At 45.3% G+C, this 17,000-nt stretch overlaps 4 protein-coding genes and 2 long non-coding RNA genes across 6 annotated transcripts in view; 2 read left to right on the forward strand and 4 right to left on the reverse strand.

Annotated features, from left to right (window-relative positions):
- LOC109519235 (uncharacterized) overlaps nt 1–732 on the reverse strand; it is a 3,121-nt gene extending 2,389 nt beyond the window's left edge. Inside the window, exon 1 of the long non-coding RNA XR_002168906.1 lies at nt 686–732. This is a non-coding gene — a long non-coding RNA (uncharacterized LOC109519235). The remainder of the gene's footprint in view (nt 1–685) is intronic.
- Nucleotides 1–9,298, forward strand: part of LOC109519250 (uncharacterized) — a 16,024-nt gene extending 6,726 nt beyond the window's left edge. Inside the window, exons 2-3 of the long non-coding RNA XR_002168910.1 lie at nt 2,237–2,239; nt 9,097–9,298. This is a non-coding gene — a long non-coding RNA (uncharacterized LOC109519250). The remainder of the gene's footprint in view (nt 1–2,236; nt 2,240–9,096) is intronic.
- Nucleotides 1,601–3,326, reverse strand: LOC109519205 (trace amine-associated receptor 13c-like). Its single transcript, XM_019875609.1, has 2 exons — nt 2,619–3,326; nt 1,601–2,462 (listed from the first exon to the last, which is right to left on the reverse strand). Exons 1-2 carry the CDS (start codon nt 2,780–2,782, stop codon nt 1,646–1,648), a joined length of 981 nt encoding a protein of 326 aa, XP_019731168.1. The 5' UTR covers nt 2,783–3,326; the 3' UTR covers nt 1,601–1,645.
- Nucleotides 4,362–6,259, reverse strand: LOC109519199 (trace amine-associated receptor 1-like). The gene is made up of 2 exons (XM_019875595.1): nt 6,024–6,259; nt 4,362–5,827 (listed from the first exon to the last, which is right to left on the reverse strand). Exons 1-2 carry the CDS (start codon nt 6,245–6,247, stop codon nt 5,008–5,010), a joined length of 1,044 nt encoding a protein of 347 aa, XP_019731154.1. The 5' UTR covers nt 6,248–6,259; the 3' UTR covers nt 4,362–5,007.
- A 69-nt stretch (nt 9,299–9,367) lies between the features above and the next one.
- On the reverse strand, nt 9,368–10,702 carry LOC109519225 (dnaJ homolog subfamily C member 15-like). Its single transcript, XM_019875638.1, has 6 exons — nt 10,586–10,702; nt 10,304–10,355; nt 10,107–10,180; nt 9,955–10,031; nt 9,817–9,887; nt 9,368–9,744 (listed from the first exon to the last, which is right to left on the reverse strand). Exons 1-6 carry the CDS (start codon nt 10,697–10,699, stop codon nt 9,674–9,676), a joined length of 459 nt encoding a protein of 152 aa, XP_019731197.1. The 5' UTR covers nt 10,700–10,702; the 3' UTR covers nt 9,368–9,673.
- A 2,486-nt stretch (nt 10,703–13,188) lies between these two features.
- plekhm3 (pleckstrin homology domain containing, family M, member 3) overlaps nt 13,189–17,000 on the forward strand; it is a 15,308-nt gene continuing 11,496 nt past the window's right edge. The window contains exons 1-2 of the mRNA XM_019875718.1: nt 13,189–13,315; nt 14,749–15,390. Of these exons, the coding sequence (XP_019731277.1) occupies nt 14,856–15,390 (535 nt within the window). The 5' untranslated portion in view covers nt 13,189–13,315; nt 14,749–14,855. The remainder of the gene's footprint in view (nt 13,316–14,748; nt 15,391–17,000) is intronic.

Below are 17,000 nucleotides of genomic sequence, written 5' to 3' on the forward strand. Positions count from 1 at the left end.
TTTTGTTTGCTTTTTGTTTTTTGTGTTTTGGGGCGTTTTTAATTTTTTCTTTGGTCCCCCCCCCCCCATTCCTTAAAAGTCGCCAACTATATTCTTGAAAGTTTTTTCTTTTGTCTCTGTCACAGTCAGCAGCAGCATGTTGACTTCGCAACCCTCCTTGCCATTCAGTCGTTGTTTTAAACCAGGGCACAGCCAAGCGTTCCCCCCCATCCGGATGATCACAGTCATCAGTTCATGAGGAAATCAGTTTGACAAAGGCTATAGCCCCCTCAAGTGTCCAAAGTAAGAAATCAGAACCGTCTCCGTGGCGTTTCTCACTCCCTCTCTCCCCTCTCAGAGAGGACTCCTTCCTCCTTGTAGTCCCTCGACCGTCCATGTCACGTGGTTCAGGAATAGCATGTTGTCAACCAGGCTCCCCATTTCTGTCAGTACTACCTTGTATTCGCTTTTTGGTGCCTTTTAAAAGTGCGGTTTAAGCCCAGAATGGCTTTGTTGGATGTGCGAATTTGAAACCGTGGCCTACATTCGGAAAGCAGAAGTTCTAATTGAAGGTTTTACACAACCTTTAACCACCCGAGCAAGGAGACATCCGCCAAGCACGACACAAACGATCTGCTTCTATTTAGACATATTACCGCATTAACTTGATGTTAACTCATTCATGTACAATTTTAAAACGGCGTACCTGCATTTTCCACCCATCCGTTTTCTCTTCGGCTTATTCTAACAAGCATTGTGGTGGGCCTGCCGATGCCACCTGACTTCGGGCTGACCGGCCATTAGCCAATCACAGGGACCTGTATTTTGTTTGACGATTTTTTATTTATTTACAATAAACCGATTATTATGTCAGATTAACAAAGGGCAAACAAGAATCAATACTTGTAAATCTGCAAACTTTTACTTTTGTAATTAGTTAATATTATAAACAGCCAACAGAGGGCGCTGCTGTGTCAGGCAACAGTGGCAGCGAGAACAAAACGGGGGGGAGAGGCGAGAAAGAGAGATCGACAATGCCGCTCATGTTAAAGATGTGCAACAAACTCTAGTTTAGTTAATAATCACTTCAAATAAATTGGTGGTGGGTTCTTGGTATGATTAAATAAAAGGGACAATGCACACAAGCTTTATGGCGTGAATGTGAATATCATTTCATCTTATGACTTGAAGGGAGTTGTTGAAAACGTTTGATGTTATTGTGATGAAGGCGTGTAAGAGTGACCTTGGCGCAGCAAAGGGAATTAAGAACAGATTCTCATTTATAAAACTGGAGAAATACAAAGCAAACATAAAAGCAGAGACAAACTGCACAATGTGAAAGAGTTCCATATTTATGTGATGCCTTTCAGATATTTTTGTATTTATCTGTCGCTCTGACATCTGCAGTCCTCAAACGTGGACCAGTGATTTTATGTGAATGGTTAAAAAAAAAGGGGCCACTTAATGAGGATTAGTGCATTTTCCTGCCTCTCTGTGAAGCATTCAGTTGTTTTTGGTATACAAAAAGCATGAACGGCTTTGAAAAACGACTGCTCAAGACACGCGTGATCACAGTGACACGAAGCATTACTACAAGTGACGTTCAGCGAAGAAAACACGTTATTTTATTGATTTACTTTGACATGAACAACACTTGAAATTGATTCTAGAGTACGTTGAGCTTACAGGAGCCAGGCTGCAGTATGCGCAGGGTGACAATGTGCTTGATTGCTCTTCTAAACCAGGGGTAGAACAAAGCGTATATCAAGGGATTCACACACGAGTTGAAATAGTACAGGTAGATGACGCACACTTGAAGGGTGTGATTGCGTAAGGAATCACGTGCGAGAAACACACCGTAATACGGACAGAAGCACAGGAGAAACACGACAACGAGAACACCCAGACTCCTGGCGGCCTTCAACTCGGATTTCTTTACCCGGAAAGGCGGCGAGTGTTTGAGTTTGCCGCGTGGAGCGTGCAAGCGCATGGCTCTCGCCTGAGACACAGCAACCACAAACACTTTGGTGTACAGCATGACGACGCTGCAGAGCGGAAAGAGGAAAGACACCACCAGGTCAACGACTCCTGTCGTGAAGTCAAACACGATGACGCACTCCCCATAGCAGGAATGATACTTTCCCGGCTGCATCAGCTGATCGTAATAAATGACGCCCGAGTAGGAAAGAGATGAGAACCAACACAGACAAACACAAAGTTGAACTCTTTTCACAGTCACTCTGATGTTATAATGCAGAGGGTCACAGATGGCCACGTATCGGTCAACCGATATCAGCACGATGTTTCCGACCGACGTGGACGTCACTGTTAAGACGTAATACACAAACAGAGAGCACAGACGATCGCCAAGAGACCAGCAGGATGTCGCCCTGCGAACTGCCATCGGGATCAACTGGAGACCCACCAGATAGTCGGTGACGGCGAGAGAGAGGAGCAGGAGGTTGGTGGGGGTGTGGAGCTGCCTACACACACACACACAACACAGACACATGAATCAACAAGCTGTTAAAGACACAACACTTCAAAACCGACATCTGTAGGCGGAATACGGCATCCTGCACAAACTAGTATTCGGATCAAGAACCGAGACTTTAAAAAATAAAATAAAAAACGCATGCCTGAAATGGGAGATTGCGGTGATGACCAGCAGGTTGAGCACCACAGTGAGGATGGAGATGCTCAATAGTGGAACGAGGTAAAAAACAACCGGGCCGGGCGACTTTCTGCAGGAGATGTTCGCCAGCTCTGGAAAGCAAAGATCTGATTGGTTCTGGGTTTCCATGGAGAAGCTGGAGCTCAGACAGCCTCCTGTCTCAACCTCGCTGTCGGCCAGCTCCTTAAAACGCTTCTAGGACCTCCCCCAATCAATTGTGATTGGGTCAAAGTTGTCTAAGTATGATGTCATGAGGAGCACCATACCCAACATACTGCTAACAATCAACAGTTAATAGGCAACACAGATTCGGTCTTACACCCTCAAACGTTTCCATTCCCAAATTGTTGTACAAGCAAAAGGCCCACCTAGCGTTTGGGTAGGCTTTGGCCACGGTTCTGGTTCTGATTGAAGATGGGGCAAACAGAAGATAGCAAACAGCCATAATGGACCCTAACATGGACGAAAGTGAAAAATAAAGTGCGCGGATGCAAGAGTTTGTGAAAAGGAAATCGCCGCCTACCTTTGTCGGAGACGTGACGAGCAGAGGCAGTGGCACACTTCGTAGCGTGCTAAGAAACAACACGACCGTCGCTTGCGTGCACCGTTTTAAAATGCTGCTCCTGGCGCTCCTGGCTCCCATTCTTAGACAATCCCATCGTTAAATTTCAAATCAAACGAACTTTGAGAATATTAAAAGGACAAGCTCCGGAGCTGCTTGCGGCCCTTTAGCGCCGCCCTAGTGGCTCCCTGGAGCTTTTTAAAAATGTTTGAAAATGGGAAAAATAGGGGAGTGAAAATATATTTTTTGTTTGAATATGGTTTCTGTAGGAGGACAAACCTTCTTAACATTTTCCAATGCTGCAAAAATGCGTCGAACAAATATTACATTTCAACATTTCTATCAACGGAGATTTGCGTCATAGCCTGCGACACACGTTTTGCAAGGCGGGATGCCAGGCAGGTGGCTGTTGGAAGAAGAAAAGGCGTTTCATGTCCAATTCACCGAGGGAACTGGCAAAGAATGGCAATTTATAGGGCCGAAAGAAGCATTTTAAAACGGTAAACGTCAGCTACGAAAGTTAACACGCCTCGTTCATCTCAGGGGCTGTTATGGCGGTTGCGCTTTATGGCACGTGTGTGTAAGTGCGCGCGTGTGCGGTGATGGATCGATCGTGGGAGGCCGGTTGATCGCAAAATAGAGCTTTGGTCAAAAAAGGTTGGGCCCCCCTGCGCTACAGGATGCACTTCAGGGAAAAAAAAAACAAAAAACGTTTAACCAGGAAGGCTCACTGTGCATTTGTAGCCAACGTCGTCATTTTGATAGTAGGCTAATACAGTATAGCTCATATAGATACATACAGTGGGTGTTGCCTTCTTTCTAAGGTTTTTAATTTGTTGCGGCGCCAGACACATTTGTTTTTCGTTTTTTTTTTGGTCCAAGATGGCTCTTAAAACTTTTTGGGTTGCCGACCCCTGCCATAGGTTCAAGGTGATCTACTTTATTTTATTTTACTCTACATTTTTTTGCGAAAGTTAAACGGAAAGGTAGCTTAGGGTGCAGTGTACAGTTACACCTAAATACACAATACTAATAACATGCACACAAAGACACAAATCTTTTTATTTTTTGTATTTCTCTCGACGCCTTGCAGTCAACTTGGAACAATAACACTAAAATACACAATACTAATAACGCACACAAAGACACAAATCTTTTTTTTTTTTTTTTTTAATTTCTCTCTTGACACCTCGCGGTCAACTTGGAATCAGTCCGCAGACTATCATAGCCATATACATATAAATATATACATATATAGTACATACGTCTTTTCACTATATACACAAATTGTATATCTAACAGATTGTAAAAGTGACTTTGCGTGTTCCAAATATCCGAATTTATGACTGTTCCTTTTTGCTCTTGATATAGGGCAGGGGTGGCAAACCAGCCAGAGACGAAGAGCCAGTTTTTTTTTTTTTACTGTGTTATTGCAAAGAGCCACATCATGCACACATAAGCATCACCCTTCCTCAGTGCACACGATATTCATTGTTGAAAATGAGCGGCCCGTGGTCTTAGTACTGTAGGAGTCCATTTCTGTCATTCGCATGTTGGTGTGTGACATTTACAAGAAATGTGGCTGAGTAGAGGTGTGTGTGTGTGTGTGTGTGTGCATTTAATACACAAGGGTAACTCACTGCGCTTCATATCATTACAAGTGCAACATTTAAAAATGTTTCAAACGAAAGGCTCAGGCACATTCAAAAGCAAAATTCAGAAATGAAAAGTACGGGTTACTCAAATTACCACGACAACAACAACAAAACCATCAGCGCATTTAAATGCGAGTCTAGAGTATGTTGTTGGCCTCGCGGGAGCCAGGCCGCAGAATGCGCAGGGTGACAACGTGCTTGGCGGCTCTTCGAAACCAGGGGTAGAACAAGGCGTAGATCAAGGGGTTCACGCACGAGTTGAAGTCAAACAAATAAAGAACATATTTGCCCACTGAAGCCGCAGTCCTGTTGTCAGCCACCAGATTGACAATGTAGTACGGACAGAAACATACCAGAAAGACCAGAACGAGGACCCCAAGAGTCCTGGCCGCCTTAATTTCGGAGGTCTTTGCTCTGAAAGGGCCGCGACGTTGTAATTTGAGACATTTAACATGAGAACGCATGGCTCGCGCCTGAGACACAGCGACCACAAACACTCTCATGTACAGCGTGATGATGACGCCGAGAGGAAGGACGAAGCACATGACCAGGTCCAGAACGCCTGCGTAAAACTCAAAACCGATGAGGCACTCTCCCAGGCAGGAGTTATACATCCCGGGGTGAGCCAACTGGTCCATCAAAACGATGCCACAGTGGATAATGGCGCCCAGCCAACAGAGACAAACGCAAAGTTGAACTCTTTTCACGGTGACTTTGACGTTATAATGCAGGGGATCGCAAATCGCCACGTAACGGTCGGCCGATATCAGCACCATGTTTCCCACCGAGGCCGCCGAAGAAATGAAAATCATGTAGTTCCACAGGGAACACATCACGTCACCCAGAAACCAACAGGACGCGTTCCGGTAGATCTCGTTCGGCATCGACACCGAGCCCACCAGAAAGTCGGAGACGGCGAGGGAGAGGAGGACCAGGTTGGTGGGGGTGTGGAGCTGCCTGCGCACCAAGACAAAAAAAAAAAAAGAGAGAGAGAGAAGAAAGAAAAAAAAACATCATTGATACACACAACGCAGTGTCAAAACCATTTTCCTGGCAAACGCGAGCATCGTCATTGAACGCCGTGACACAAACACCGCAAAAACCTCGCGAGGACCGTCAAACACCCGAGCGTGACAGAAAAAGGAACTTGTGCCTGAAGTGGGAGATTGAAATGATGACAAGCAAGTTGAGCAGCACGGTGGCGACGCATTCGACGGGCAGCAGGACTCCGAAAAGAACGCCTTCCGACCCCTCGGACGAAGACTTCCCGCAGGAGATGTTGGGCAGATGCGGGAAACAGAGATGCGATCGGTCTTCGGGCTCCATGGGGAAGCCGGAGCTCAGACAGACTTCTGGCTCAACCTCTCTGTGGCGCATCTCCTTTATGGGTTCTTGTACCTCCCCCGCAAGCAAATGCCACTGGGTCAAAGTTGTCCATATATGACGTCACGATGAGCGTTCATTGGCCACGCGAGTAAACAGCGACGTGTGCGCTTATCAAATGTTACATCAGCCTAAAATATTGTCGCCCCCTGACTGTTGTTAATTAACCCTCGCGCTAGTGTCTACGTTGTGTTCAACCCTTTCATGGCCCCTGTCACCTGATCACATGATAAGCTGCCCGCTGTCGTGACCGCTGTCCCCGTCAGGGTGAAAAGTTGTCCCTCATTTTTGTTCGGATCGACCAAACATTCCATGTCACCAGGGCGACCCCACAAAATATTCCGTCGGGTGACGTCACATTTTTGTCTTCAGCTGCTCTTGACCGAGTCCACTTTACACACTGTGGTAAGGACACAAAAGTACCAAGTTGGAATTTGCTAACCTGGAAAGATATCAACAATCGGAAAATTCCACATCAAGGGTGACTGACAACTTGGGACACAAGCGCAGGTTGTTGTTCGCAACACAAACTGACGGTGACCACAGAAATTTGGTGTCACTCATTTAGAACCCAAGTCCAACCTTGGAGCCTGTTCCAGCTGTCTTCGGGGCAATAGGCGGGGGACACCCTGAACCGGTTGCCAGCCAATCGCAGGGCACACAGAGACGAACAACCATCCGCGCTCACACTCACACCGAAGGACAATTTGGAGCGTTCATTCAGCCTGCCATGCATGTTTTTACAATGTGGGAGGAAACCGGAGTACCCGCAGAAAACCCACGCAGGCCCAGGGAGAACATGTAAACTCCACACAGGGAGGCCGGAGCTGGAATTGAACCCGGTACCTCTGCAGTGTGAGGTCGACGCGCTAACCACTGGACCAACCAAACGGAACCCAATCTGTTGAAAATCTACAGCTACCTCATGTGTGGGTTCGGAAAACAAGTAGCTTTTTTTAGGGTGTTTAGGCCTCAGGGTTAGGGGCCAGAGAATGTTGAAACACTTCAAGGAGTTATTTGGCTTCACAGGAGCCAGTTTCAAGAAATGAGGCAATAACAAAAGTAAGATCCTCCAAGTCTTACTGGACGGACATCACGAACGGACTCCCTGCCTCCACGAAAAGTAGTCGCAAAGGTCAGTTTGTCAGTGTCCGCTTGATGACAAACAACAAGATTGTTGTCTGTGTCTTCGCTGGGAGAAACGCAAGGATCGGCTCCCGTCTTTCGGTGTTGTCTTCACACCTCTAATTGCAAGCCGCTGTCGTCATCATCATCATCATCATCGCACACTAATGGGCCAAGGTGTGAACCGGCAACAAAAAAACATGGACGCCAGTCACCCAAGAGGGTGTCCTCCGGGGACACGTAAGGCACAACAACTGTTACGTATGAAGAGATGTTTGACACTGAACTTGGACTAAAGTATCCAACAAAAGTTTTCCAGCTTGGAAGTACTTCCAAATGTTTGTTTCCTTTGGAAACCGCATACCTGAAAATACCTGCGTTCTAGATTTGAATTTCACTCAATCTGACCAAGTCTCATCTCGTCCCATAGTCAATGAGTGAAACAAATCCAATTGTGTAATAAAGAAAAAAAAAATCAAACCTAACCCTGTAAAACCCTATCCTTAACCCTGTGTATGAAAAAAAAATTATATATATCTCGCTTTGGGCTCCACCACATCAATGCAGTGAATAGAAAATGCTATTTGCTCGGCCCCGGACCGACATCGGCCCTCAGAATCATTTTTATGTCCACTGCCACTCTTCTAAAGTCCTTGTTCCTGATGCAATCCTTCCATTTAGACTTGGCACCGGAAAGCATCAGTGGCAGGGTATTGGGCCATCGGCTGGGAATCAAACCTAACCCTGTAAAACCCTATCCTTAACCACAGTGGGAACCTACCACACTATCCCCCTAAAACTAAAACCAGGGCATCAAGGAGAACCTCAATCACCATGATCCTAATCCTGTCTGGATTTGAACCCATCTAATTCAACATCATGTGGCCGGACCCTCACTCCTAAGCCCTCTTTAACGCTAACCGTTAACTGTAGTCCCAAACGCTCCCCTTCACCCTATGTGGGACTTCTTGCTGGGTTTTGGTTTTTGTAACTCGACTTCGAGTTTTGTGTGTGGGGATAGAGCAGGGGTGTCAAACTCATTGCTGTCGTGGGCCACATTGTAATTACGGTTTCCCCTGGAGGGCCGTTGTGAATTTTGGGAAACCACATAAATGCTTAATCACCTCCACCTGTTACATGCACAGCGCACAACAAATTGATGGATAACTAGTTTTCAAATCAGAAGTCAAAAATAATGACTGTTATTGTGGATTACATATGACAATTTGAAATTTTGGTTCAGACTTTAGCAAGCATCATGGAACTTGACATGCTTGATTTGCTTTCGCGGACCACATAAAATTATGTGACGGGCCAGATCTGGCCCCCCGTGCCTTGACTTTGACACCCATGTGATCTTCAGTTGGACGCTATGACGACCACTGATATCAGACCTTGTTTAGATGGTGAAACAGTGAAGGAACATCGTCGTGTGTCGCTACCATGTCTCTTCTGTAGTCAGAGTAATTTTTCCCAGCTTCAAGCAGGACGTTTTCAGACGGAAGTGGCCGCTGAGCTTAGCGTCAGGCGTGTCATCGGCAGGTTGCAAGAGAGATCGGGAGACTGGAAGAGTCACAGAAAGATGCCACTTTCCCAGGCTGACGCCCGCTACATTGTGAACAATGCCCCGAGAAACCGGATGATGAATGCCACTCAAAAGGGAGGTGAGAAGCACTCAAGTGTCACGACTTTTGTTTCAATGAATTGTTTGAGATGAGCAAATCAGTAGCGTGAACTTGTTACATTTTCCATAAATTACACCTGAAAGCCAAACATGCCAAACTTTTTTGTGAGTAGTGTATCTAAGTAGCTCCTCACCGTGGTCCCTTTTCAGTCAGAATTGTTCTCCTGTCACTGATGTCTGACACTGTATCGCCCCCTGTTGGCGGTTAATGTAATCACATTAACTCAAAAGCAGAGGAAAAAAAATGACCACGTGTATAGAATGATTAAGTGTGTCCAAAATGAAATTTCACACCAACAAACTACTTAACTGTAATTATATATTTTCCCCCCTTTAAAATGGGCCAATTGTATCTGGGGGATGTTTAATTGTCAAGACAGTTCTGTAACAAAAATACAACCACAACACAGCCAAGCATATTAAATTTCATAACTTAAAAACAACTAACCTGTCACAACTTTTATATATTTTGACATGGGTCAATTTGACCCAAAAAATAAGAGGACAGTTATTAAATATTAGTACATGGGCGTGATCAAAAAAGGGTAAGGTGGATGTCCCTATTTTGTGGCCTGGACTGTGCAAGAGATGATGGGAAACGATGACGGTGGTCACCGCCGCATGTCTTTGTCCAGAAGGTCTTTGGCCTCGTTGATTTTGGCGGCGAGATACGGTGAACCTCCTGTGGAAAAACACATCAAACTCAGCTTGCTGATGCGAATCCAACGAGGACTTTAGACGAAGGGACGCTGACCTTTATCGGGATGGTTGAGGACCATGATCCTCCTGTGTGCCTCGCGTACTTTGGCCTTTGCACTGACTGGACTGCAGTCACAAATAAAAATGGATCAAATAAGTTCACCGCCATTGAAATCCATATGTGGTGGTTTACCTGATGCCAAGGACGAGGCTGGCCTCCCGCTTGGACATCTTCTGCTCGAAGCCTCCTTTGTAGTACGACGAGAATGCCTGAGGAGGATGCGGGCAGATGAGCAGGGCCAGCTGCGTGTAATTTAATAAGCGGCGAGTGGAAAGTGAACTCACAGATGTCGGCATCTTGCGCACCGTTTCCGAGAACATCTGGCCAAGGGGCTTCCACAGCTGGAAGGCGTAGCGACCTGGCACATCAAAAACATTGGAGGAAAATCAGATGAAAGCAAAAAGTGGATTTTATTAACTCAATTCTAAAATTATTACTAATTATGACCCATAAGCGTGCATTTAAGCATTTAAGTTTTTACCTGCAAAACCGGCAGCAGCCACCCCAAGGCCGACTGCAATCAGCGTACCACCCTGTGGACAACATACATTGTTTTCACTCTTGTACTTTATTACAATTATAATATTTAATTTTAGATAGAATATCGTCTCTTTTAGAACATAAAACATAATGCACAGGTATGATGTAACGTATGTAGCTTTAGCGAACAGCTAACCAAAGAGCTACCTAGCAGGGGTCAGAAAGGTGACAAACGTCTTTTTCGACCCGAAACCCTTCATTAACGTGTCCAACGGACGCTCACCAGCCGCCGGTCGATCTCCGCGTCGCTCCTCGAGCTCCCTTTCGGGCTGTACTCCGCGTAGCGCATCATTTCTCCGCCGTCCAAAGCTGACAATCCGCCGGTGGAGGACGCCATGTTTGTCCAGGCAAGTCTGCGAGTGCGCACGCTCGCTGACGAAGATGACGTAATACGCGTCACGCCCCATAAAAAAATATATTTTTTCCCCAAATGTAACGAGGAAGTTAATGTTCCTTTCAGTCGCTATTTTGTGAAAATGGTGGAAATAGACAATTTATGTTGAAGATACAAGACGGCAAAAATCAGCGTCTTCTAACAATGATCGTATTTATTTTCTTATGTTGTGTAGTCCATGTTCAAAATAAATGTAATTTATAATTAACTCACTGAATTTATAGGTAGTTTTTCCACGAGCGCAACTGGAAGCTCAGGATACGTCATGTTGCTTTTAGTACACATTTTGTCCACTAGATGAAGACATTGAATAGCAAACGCCACGTGATGACGACACATACTTCGCTCGAAACGATTTTTAAAGTTTTTCATTCTTTATTAAAAAAAATACGAATGTGTCAGACCTATGCAACACTTGTTAAGTATATATGCTGTTGATGATATTCTGCAATTTATAGATTTTGATACCAAACCCAATTACTCCATAAGAAACCGTGTGCGTGTGTGCGTGCATGAAATGTCCAATGTATTAAAAGTGATTATCGGGCTAATACACTTGTTGAGGATGTGATGAAAATTTCAATATCATGTACTTTGGAGTGAAAGCGAGGGTGGGGACAGTTTGCTGAGACCCCAAACTTCCCCTTAGTGGCCTCACCTTCATGTAACCTAGGGACCTCAAGAGCAGAAAAAAAGAGGGGCTGCTTTAGGACAGCTGAGAGAAATGTGCGCAGCCTTCTTCCCCTTCCTCGCAAACAAAAATGACAAAGAGACGTCTCCTCTCTTCCTTTCTATAAATGCATATTTGTCAATTTATATGATAAACCTGACAATCTGTGTGCCTATGTTTTCATGTATGTTTATCTATGTGTGTTTAAATCTGTGTGCCTTGTGTCTGAGTTTGTTTTTGTGTTCGTGTGTGTACCCCTTTGTATTCGTGTGTGAGTGAGTGTGCGTGTGTGTGTGTGTCTCAGATTGTGTGTAAAAATGTGTTCGTGTGCATTTTTGTCCCTCAGGCGTCCCCGGACAGAATGATGATCTTGTGTATTTGCAATGACATCCGGATGTAATTTCGTAGCAGCAGCCGCGTAGCTTTTTCTGTCTTTCTATTGTACTTCTGGTAATTGGATTTGAGATGGCTGCGAGTGTCATGTCTGAACGATAGCCCGCCCAACACAAACACACACAAAGATACACACGACACATGTGTCCTCACGTCGAGCTAAGTGGTGTACCGAGGCAAGTTTTTGACAACAAAATTAGTCAAAGACATCAAGTTTGTTTTCGCTTCTTCTGCTCCACACCGTGATGGATAGAAGGGAATAATGCATGCACATATTGCTGTGGATGCTCGCCCTCTTGGACTCACCTTCTGCATGCCGCTGGGTGTACCTCACTAAAATTTAATTCACAGAGCACAAAATAATCTACTGTTGGGCTATGTTTTTGTTGTTTTGTGGTTCACTTCTTTTTATACTTGTCAATAATATGTCCGTTAGTATCCTGCATGAATGCAGTACAAAAAGCGGGATTATTGGCATCACCAAAACAAACCTGGTGTTTTGAGGAGGGGCTGATGGGTTCGAGGGTTCGTCCGACGTCCACGCGCCGCGTTTCCACGGTGACGGAGCCCATGCACTGCTCCGCCACTTGAGTGGCGGGCGGCCATTGTGCGGCGTGCGCTCGCTTGCTCGCTTGGGGGGTCAGGGGGCCGAGAGAAGGTCACAGCCTGCGACAGATGAAAGCGTCTTTCAATGCCATCATCATTTAGTCATCAGCCGGACAAATAAAGATGGAGGATAATGAAGAGAACGCCGAGGCTCATTCACAAGAGGAAAAGCACTCAAAGCCTCAAAGCTTCTCTGGAAAAGGAAGAAGAAAAAAAAAACAAAAGACACACACACACACACACACACACACACACACACACACAGTTTTCTGAGGAGCAAACAGTACTTTAGGAAAGCTGACCTGAGCATGCTATTCACATAACTTATGAATTATTATGCTCATAAAGGCACATTTTATTTTTTTAAAGGGGAAGCCAAGTCAAAAAAAATATTTACAATATGTTCTATGTGGCCAGACTCGTCTAAACACAGTAATTTGATTCATACTACGTTTGTGGAATATAAACAGCAGGAAACCATTGGCCTTTGGCACTGTGATGCCATTTTTAGTAGACAGCAAGCGGCAAAATGGCTGCTGCATACAAATATATTTTTCTAAGACATTTTTTTGGGAGACGAAGTCCAAATATTATGAGGCAACAGCCAATTTTTTTTCAAGAAAAAAGTACTCTCTCTGTCGTCAATATATTCCCAGAAAAAAGGTAATAATTTTTGGGGGGCGTAAATAGTACTAAATTTTTTGGATGAATTGTAAACTTGTGAATAAAAGTCATGCTTGTTTGAGATTAAAAATAATATACATATTGACGAACAAGATCATTCTGATGATAGAGCTTCCAGGCGGAACATTTATGTTGTGTCGTTCGTTTCCATCCGGACGTCTTTATCAAAGGGGAAACTGTCAAATGACAAAATGGTAAACACTAAGGTGAGTCTACATTCATGTCTTTTTTCCTATCAACGATGATGCTGCAAAAACAACACGATAACCGTTTATATTCTCTCCTGTTAAACGTTGACGATGTTACGCAGTGGACACTTTTAGCTCGCATTGTTCGATGATGGGGACAGGCTAAGTCGTTAGCTGCCGGCTAACTCGCCCGGCTCGCGTCAAAGCCGAGAACAAGATTGAACCAAAAAAAATTCAGAGTGACCAAGGCGGACAAAAGTGTAACTTTATACGTTTATATGCGTGTGTGGATGTTAAGCGGATCTTTTTGACAGCTCGCTTCCCTTAGACGAGCATCCCGTGGAGCTTGTCAGTGACGTCACCGTAGTCATGTTGACTGAGGAAGAGATGCTGACTTTGGTGGAAGACAAACACGCAAGCGCACAACCAGCCGCTGCCTCCCACCATTGTTGACCTCATCCCTTCTCAGATAGAAATTAGATGCATTTTATTTTTATTCAACATCATAGCCTTAAAAGATTTCATTTCTTTCATTTCTTCTTGAAAATGTCATATTTAAGAGAAAATGTAATGTTTAGTACCTGCGGGGTCCAGGCGGTCGGGTCATTTTGTCACGTTGCGAGGTGGTGGTGGACCCCAAAAAGCAGGCAGGAGGTAGGAGCAGGGTGTACTTGACAAATTGTATTGAAACACAGAGAAAACTAAATTCTAAACAAAGTCCAAAGTATCAAACAAAAAACATGACTTAAGATAAAACATAACAAGCACCTAAACGTGACTGAAACAAACATGACAGCAGCCAACAAACAATGACCAGACAACAAGTAGTCAGCCAGGAGTCCTTTTATAGCCACTAATTACCTAACGACCAACAGGTGTGCAGCTGCAGGGAAAAGCCCCACAGTGCCACCTGTTGGTCACAAACCGAAACATGACATTTGTAGAGGGGAAAAAGTAAAAGTTAGCTCCTTTACGAGAAAAAAAATGTAATTTTTCAAAAAGGAAATTTTATGAATGCTTTTTTTAAGGGAAAAGGTTGCATTATTCCAAGAAAAAAAGGTAGATGTATTTGCATGGATACAGGACCTCGCCATCTCACACCTTTGCAAATCATTGATATCACTGATTTTTTTTATTTTTTTTTTTAAACAAAAAAAAAAAAAAATCTATGTGTGCGTGTGGTTTGACCTGGGATGAGCTAATGGCTTTTTAAATAATTCATACGGGCAGACAAAGAGCCTGAGCTGAGCTGGAAAATCAATCAGAGCGCAGATTAGAGGAAAGAAGAGCGCACAAGTGGACGGATGGAGAGCAGACCGATAGAAAGCGGATCCAAGTTGTGCGACAGTCTCCGTGCTGAATTAACTCACATGCACACGGCGATGAATAACTGCGCAGCTGTGTTTCCACTCGTACTTCTTCTTTACCGTTTCATCTTTTTCCTGTTTCAGACCATCTCCATTTGACGCCGCAAGATCCTCTAGCATCCACCCAAAGGCTTCAGGCAGGACTTAATCTCTGACGGCAGGATGAAGGCTCCATAAGGATCCCGGTCCAGATGTCGAGATGTTTGGACCTAACTAGCATAAGCTGTGAACGCAAGATGGAGGGCCTGATGCAGCTGGATGTGGTGGGTGACATCAGCCCAGCTCTGGAGGCCACGGAGGACTTCGCCGCCCCGGGTGGTCTCACTCCTCCCAAGAACCAGACCTGTGGGCAGCCCAAGAAGCTCCAGGAGACGTCGAGTGCCGCGCTGGCCAAACTGAGCTCCAGCGGCGTTTGGAGCCTCCTGGCCGGCCAGCAGCCTGAGGTGGGCCCGCTCGGGTTGGCCTGGGCCGACGGCCTGAGTGTGGTGGGCTTGCGGCCCGGCAAGAGGAGCCGGGCGCGATCCACCAATGACTTGGTGGCACATGGCAAGGAAGGGGCCGCTCCAGCCGCCAACGATACTACCACCGTCGCCTCGAACGCCGCCTTCAAGAAGGGACACAACAGGTCCAGATCCGACATCAACTACCGAACGGCCGATTACACCGACAACGGACTCCCCTCTGTGGACATCCTGAAGAACACAATCTTAAACCACCAGATGGAAGGTCTGTGCGCACCCATAACCGCCACCAGCATGTACAACAGAAATCTACACAGCCTTAGCTTAATGCTAACAATGTGAAATACAGTCGACGCAGGCTAGGGAAACTACCATCGAAATCGCTGTAGTTGCAGACATTTCAACTTACATTTGGATAGAAACGGTTTAGCAACACATGCAGACAGACAATAGCCACAGGCATACCTATACAGTATGCATTTCAATACAAATATTTTTGACAATGTAATTATATTTAATCGATAGTGAAAGCTGTTGTTAATATTTTGTCCTTCTCGCATATCTAAATGAGGCAGCCAAAATATTAGTTATAACATTTGTATTGCTTCAGTACTGCATTTATATTTTGGCACTGGCCCGTATATTTACACCAGTTTAATTGATCTGTGTGAAAATCAGCGGAAAGAGTCATTTTGCTTTTTTGGAAGGAATTTCACAATGAAAAAGGGGTCCCAAAGGTCCGATCCCTGGGATCGTACTTTTCTAAATGAGGCACCCAAAATATTAGGTACAACTTTTTATCGCTTCATATATTGATATTTTAGTCATGCTGCCGTCTACTTTAGAGTGTCGGATGTCTTTCTGTCCTCAGACGAGGCTGTAATGTTAGAAAATGATGATAACCTCAAATGACACACACACACACACACACACACACACACACACACGCAGACACACTCTCGAGAGGTCCGAGGGCGTGCGGGATAATAGCTGGTAATCCCGTCGGCAAATGGACTCAAATGAGGCGAGCGCGCAGGAAGCTAATTAAGGCGCCTCCCGACACAGGCGGGATTACGCCGTATTAGCATAAGCGTGAAAAGCTAGCGGCCCGTTTAGGTTGAAAAGAAGAGAAAGTGCAACGGTGGGGAGGCGGAGTTAATGGGACGGGGTGAGCCGCGACGGACGGGACAAAGCGCCGTGTTTGCTTTCCTCGTTAGCAACAGCTGGTTAGCATCAATACCATAAGCTCGCGTTCGCATTGGGTCCTCGTTCATGCCTTTCGCGCAGGGACCTGTCACTGAAGAGCTGGTGTTTATCCACCTCTACTTTACCATCGAACCCAGCGATTTTTCTTTCATTCCATAAAAGGAAAATTCAGTACAAGAATATTAAGTCAACCTTCCTGATAGCCATCCGAGCTCATTCATCACTCAAGCGCTGTCCCATCTAATGGATGGCGGCAGTTTTCCTTCTCAAAGCGCTCGGGCGTGACGGTGGCCAATCAGCTTGTCCGTGCCGCTGCTCATTTGCATATTCATCGAGGTTCCGTTAACACGCTGACAAAATGCGTTTTGATAAGATCGATGTGGTAGTTTTTCCTCCCTCTGATCGATTCCCCCCCACCGGGAAAACAAAGTCTGACGGGAGAAAATGGAATTAGCGGCAGCAGCGGCGGGCCATTGTTGTTGTTTTTAATAAATGGAGGCACCTTGACGTGCCTTGATTCATTGACATGCCAACACCTTTAAATTGCAATCAGCGTGAACATGGCGCTAATTGCAGCCTATTGGCGGCATTTTGCATTGAAGCTTTCACCATTTGCAAAGCGCTGCAAGGGCCCGTTCATGAAAAAAGAGCCTCTGTCAACTGTTTCAC

Source organism: Hippocampus comes, unplaced genomic scaffold, assembly GCF_001891065.2.
Source record: "Hippocampus comes isolate QL1 unplaced genomic scaffold, H_comes_QL1_v1.1 scaffold321, whole genome shotgun sequence".
NCBI classification, from domain to species: Eukaryota; Metazoa; Chordata; class Actinopteri; order Syngnathiformes; family Syngnathidae; genus Hippocampus; species Hippocampus comes.